Source organism: Scylla paramamosain, unplaced genomic scaffold, assembly GCF_035594125.1.
Source record: "Scylla paramamosain isolate STU-SP2022 unplaced genomic scaffold, ASM3559412v1 Contig14, whole genome shotgun sequence".
NCBI lineage: Eukaryota > Metazoa > Arthropoda > Malacostraca > Decapoda > Portunidae > Scylla > Scylla paramamosain.
This window is the reverse complement of record NW_026973679.1, coordinates 397,501-402,500: the sequence shown is the minus strand read 5'-3', so window position 1 is coordinate 402,500 and position 5,000 is coordinate 397,501. Positions and strand designations below refer to the sequence as shown.

Sequence of the window (5,000 nt, the reverse complement as noted above, 5' to 3'; positions counted from 1 at the left end):
CTGACTGACTCACAAGAGAGAGAGAGAGAGAGAGAGGGGGGAGAGAGAGAGAGAGAGAGAGAGAGAGAGAGAGAGAGAGAGAGAGAGAGAGAGAGAGAGTGCACTGTAAGATTTTTTTATTTATTTCTGTGAATAAATTACGGTATCCATGAATAGTATTTTTATCTGTAATCCTACACACACACACACACACACACACACTAATAATAATAATGATAATAATAATAATAATAATAATAATAATAATAATAATAATAATAATAATAATAAATAAATAAAAATAAAAATACTAAAAAATATGAATCAAGGAATGACGGTAAAGCGGACAGGGAGGCTTGCAAGGAAGTAGTAGTTGTAGTAGTAGTAGTAGTAGCAGTAGTAGTAGTAGTAGTAGTAGTAGTAGTAGTAGTATAGTCAAAATAGTAGTATGAGTAGTCGTAACAATAATAATAATAGTCGTAGTAGCACTAGTAGAAGTAGTAGTAGTAACAGTTATCGAAATAGTAGTAGTAGTAGTAGTAGTAGTAGTAGTAGTAGTAGTAGAACTAATATTAGTATTAGTAGTAGAAGTAGAACGAGTATTAGTATTAGTAGTATTAGTAGTAGTAGCAGTAGTAGTAACAGAAGTAATTGTAGTGGCACTGGTAATTGTAGTAGTAGTAGTAGTAGTAGCATTTAGGTAGAGCGAGTGTAAGGTGCGGTTCACACCAGCCAGTCACTGTCACCGCCGTCCGTGACGTCATGAGTGGGGGAGGGAGCGAGGAGAGGTGGGTGGGGACCAGAAGGAGTGGATGGTGGGTGGGGGGCGGGAAGGGGAGGATGGCAGGCGGGGAGCTGGAAGGAGTGGGTTGCTGGTAGGGGCCTGGCAGGAGTGGGTGGCGAATGGCGGTTAGGAAGGAGTGGGTTGAAGGGAGGGGAGGAAGGAGTGGGAGGGGGTAAGGGCAGGAAGGCGTGCTGGCAGGTAGTGGCCGTGAAGGGGCTGCTGGCTGGTGGGCGGCCAGTAGCTGCTGCTGGCGGAAGTGGGAAGGAGTGGCTGGCGGGTGGTGGGGAGGGAGAGATTGGGGTGATAGGAGGCGTCTCTGACTTACACAACAAGATGGCGTCCTGTCTGAGATGGTGGCAAGTGTAGTTTCCCGGCCAGCGGCATTATGGGTCTTATAAAACAGGGGGGAGATCTTTCTGTACACAACATGCACTTGTACACAACACACGTGTGGCTGTACACCTGGCGGCTACTCAACACACCTGGTACACTACTGGTAGCACACTTCAGGGAGGGCTTGGCCAATCCTGGTTATCTTGACCACCACTAAGTCTATGAGGAGGAACACAATGCGATACACACGCGCACCACACAAGATACGCCGCCACACTGGCTGCAGGCTGAGCGGCATCCCTTTGGCTCAGTGTTTCCAGGCCGTTCGGTACTTGAGCGACACACAAAAGTCTATTTAATATACAGGGACTTGTTCAACCAACGAACACACTCATATCCACCAAAAAAATAAATAAAATAAATAAAATAAAATAAATAAATAAATAAATAAAATTAATTAAATAATTAAATTATACTAAATTATTAAAATTACTATTGCTTCTACTCTTACTACTACTATTACTGCTACTACTACTACTATTGTGTGTGTGTGATATTATTGATAGCAATCATAATAACAATATAACAATTACTACTACTACTATTATTACTACTATTACTACTACTATTACAAATATAAATGCTACTACTGCAACTGTTTTTGCAACAATTCTTAAGGCATTAATATTAATATTCACATAGTAGTAGTAGCAACAGTAGTAGTAGTAGTAGTAGTAGTAGTAGTAGTAGTAGTAGTAGTAGTTGTAGTAGTAGTAGTAGTAGTAGTGAGAAATCATGAATACTACCTCTACCACTACCACTACTACTACTACTACTACCACACAGGCATGCTTATGAAGGTCGTGAACAGTTCCATCTGGTACAAACTTAGCTGTGATGCGAGCAATGGCGCGTCACCTTGGTGGATCCCTGTCAAAGTGTCTTCTGAATTGTCTTTGCACTTTTGACATTTTCGTGCCTCCAGTAACACTTTATGACATGTTCTTTCTTCAAAGCTTAGTCTTACTTCTGCCATTATTATTTAGGCCAACTGTTTCTGAAAAAAAAAAAAAAAAAAGAATTATAGCGAGTCAAACAGTGAGTACATTTTTGGATGACTCTCTCTCTCTCTCTCTCTCTCTCTCTCTCTCTCTCTCTCTCTCTCTCTCTCTCTGTCTCTGTTTATACAGATAGATACAGATAGATAGATGTACACAGATACAGACTTGTGCTTGTGGAGTATAAATGTAAGAGCATGAAGCACAGTGTGTCTCTCCCCACAGGCACCTCCCGCCTCGCGCCTTCCTTCCTCCCGTCTCCCGGAGTGTACACACCTGCACTCTTGAGGTGAGTACACTTACTCTTTTCTTTCCTTGTAATTGTTTTCACTGTGTTTTCTACTGCACACACTCAGAAAGTAGAAAATGAGGCACTAACGAGGCAAGACTATATACCACAAAAACTGGACACAATCTGTCTATCTACCTGTCTACCTATCTGTCTCTGTCTGTCTGCATCCACATCTGTCCGCCTGTCTATATCCTCACCGGAACAGAGGGCGGAGCTTACGGTTTAGGAAGCTCTCTGTTCAACTGATTTTTGGGTCTTGTCGAGTTGATTACTGTTTGAGAAATGTGTGGGTTTTGGAGCCTTTTGTGTGAAACATCTATATACTTAATAGGGAGGCAAATACTGAACATGTCATGAACTTTATCGAGGAGTCTTTTCAAGCTGGAGTCCACGGCCTGTGAAACGAGGGGAGACCACTCCACTGTGTACTGGTGGGCATCTTTTCCGCCAAAGAAATCATTGCCAAAAATGCATACGGTCCACGCACGCACGCACGCACGCACGCACGCACGCACAAACACACACACACACACACACACACACACACACACACACACACACGTTTAAATGTCTCTCAAACAGCTGGCATTTCAAAAAGAATTGTGGGTAATGTAACAAGTGAAGCAGTGGGTGACACGCAGTGTACTTCACGCTGCCCACATCTCATGCACTGCCTTCCTACATGGGCATCTACATGGCCGTCTTTTTAACAAAAGCAACAAGACGGCAAAATAAAATTCTTCACTGTACATTTTCCGTAAAGAGTCTGCATCCAAAGCTTCCTCAGCCTTCAGTATTTGCAGGCTTCCCTTCATTCATAAGTACTTCACATTGTTATTAATACATCAAAATCTTGGACATAATGCAATATTCAAATTGGCAGAAAATGTTTCTCACACGAGAAGTAACAACGTTAACCTTATTTGTGCGATACTGACAACAATATTATTCACAAACAGTGTGACAAGTTGGACCAAAATTGTTGTGAACAGTTTGCCTCTTGATAGACAAAGTTCTTCTTACAACTGATAAAATGTTCAAACAAACAACAGGTTAAAAAGTAACCACTTCATCAACAAAAGCTGTGATTTTGATGCTATTTATTGCAGTCATCGCATTTGTTGCTGTTATCATTATTACTTTTATTATTATTATTATTATTATTATTATTATGTTGATGATGTTGTTGTTGTTGTTGTTGGTATTTATTGTTGTTGTTGCCCTAGTTACCAGTATTAGTTATTAATTATGTTTATTAATGCTAGTTACTATTATTTGTTACTAATAATATTCTTATTGGTATTATTATTATTATTATTATTATTGTTGCTGTTGCTGTTGTTGTTGTTGTTGTTGTTGTTGTTGTTGTTGCTGTTGTTGTTGGTGTAGTTATTAGTATTATTGTTATCACTACTCTTGTTGTTATTGTTATTATCATCATTATTTTATTATTATTAAGTTAGTGTGAGACACTTGTATTAGTGTTTATCTTCTCTGTAGCGGCGCGGTACTGCCGCTGTACAATACAATTCATTATGTTGTTGTACATTATAATTTGTTTGCACTCCTGCCCTCTGCTCTACTGTACAATACACCGTCAGAGAGCCTCGGCTCACGTGACTGTGTATTGTATGTACACCTTGAAATACTTTATACAGGTTTGCTTACTTGATTACTTACTTAATTACTTACTTACTTGCACACACACACACACACACACAGTCAAGTCTTGCCTCGTGTTGTCTTGTCAAATGGTTTGGACACAACACACGTGCCATGCCGTGTGCCATAGTGTCTCTTACTCCCATCCACCTCTTTGTCTTGTCCCCACATCCCGGTGCTCAGGCCGGCCACTTCAAGGCTCAACTCCCTCCCTCCCGCACTGAGCCTTGCAAACCACGTCTCTCCTGCCCTGCTCCTCACTTGGGAAATTTCTTTGCAGGCTGCTGGCGAGAAGAACTGTGTCCCAAGCCCTCCACCATGGCCGCCGCTCCGAAAGTTTGCGTCCGTCGCGCGAAGCTCATCTTCCTGATGGAGAACGCAGGCAAGGACGTCTTGACCTTCGTGTTGAAGCGCGGCGCGCTGAACGCCCCCCGCCACGCCGCCAGGCCAGTCCCTCATTGACTACCTTGACAACCTCCCTCAAGGCTCGACAGCCAACTATGGCAGGATGAGTAACAAACAAAAGAAAGCAGCAGTGAACCACAGTTCAGTGCTGCTTATCCTCTGACGTGACTACTTTATTCATTATTTTTTGTATCATCAGCGAACTTAGATACTTTACAGGTGAGGTCCTCATCGATATCATTAACGTAAATAAGGAAAAGAACAGGGCCGAGCACAGATCCCTGTGGTACACCACTTAAAACTTCTCGCCAGTTTGAAAATGTACCATTTAAAACAACGCGCTGCTTTCTCTCAGACAGCCAGTCTGAGACAGCCAATTGAGAAGTTTTCCATTTATACCATATGACTTCAATTTAGCTAGTAGCCGGAACTTTGTCAAAAGCTTCTTGAAAATCTAGATACACTAAATCTACTGCCTTTGTTTCGT

General features: G+C 41.7%; 1 protein-coding gene and 1 long non-coding RNA gene across 3 annotated transcripts in view; one reads left to right on the top strand and one right to left on the bottom strand.

Moving 5' to 3' along the window:
- Positions 1–5,000, bottom strand: part of LOC135097212 (uncharacterized) — a 76,528-nt gene that overhangs the window by 27,825 nt on the left and 43,703 nt on the right. The window contains exon 5 of one of the 2 annotated variants that reach the window (XR_010265461.1): positions 1,985–2,153. This is a non-coding gene — a long non-coding RNA (uncharacterized LOC135097212). Of the gene's footprint in view, positions 1–1,984; positions 2,154–4,336; positions 4,475–5,000 lie in introns of those variants that run through there. The other variant, XR_010265462.1, reaches the window with a different exon arrangement.
- LOC135097210 (uncharacterized) overlaps positions 2,230–5,000 on the top strand; it is a 3,432-nt gene continuing 661 nt past the window's right edge. Inside the window, exons 1-2 of the mRNA XM_063998984.1 lie at positions 2,230–2,443; positions 4,389–5,000. The exon at positions 4,389–5,000 is cut by the window's right edge and continues 661 nt beyond it. Coding sequence (XP_063855054.1) covers positions 2,352–2,443; positions 4,389–4,620 — 324 coding nt within the window. The 5' untranslated portion in view covers positions 2,230–2,351 and the 3' untranslated portion in view covers positions 4,621–5,000. The remainder of the gene's footprint in view (positions 2,444–4,388) is intronic.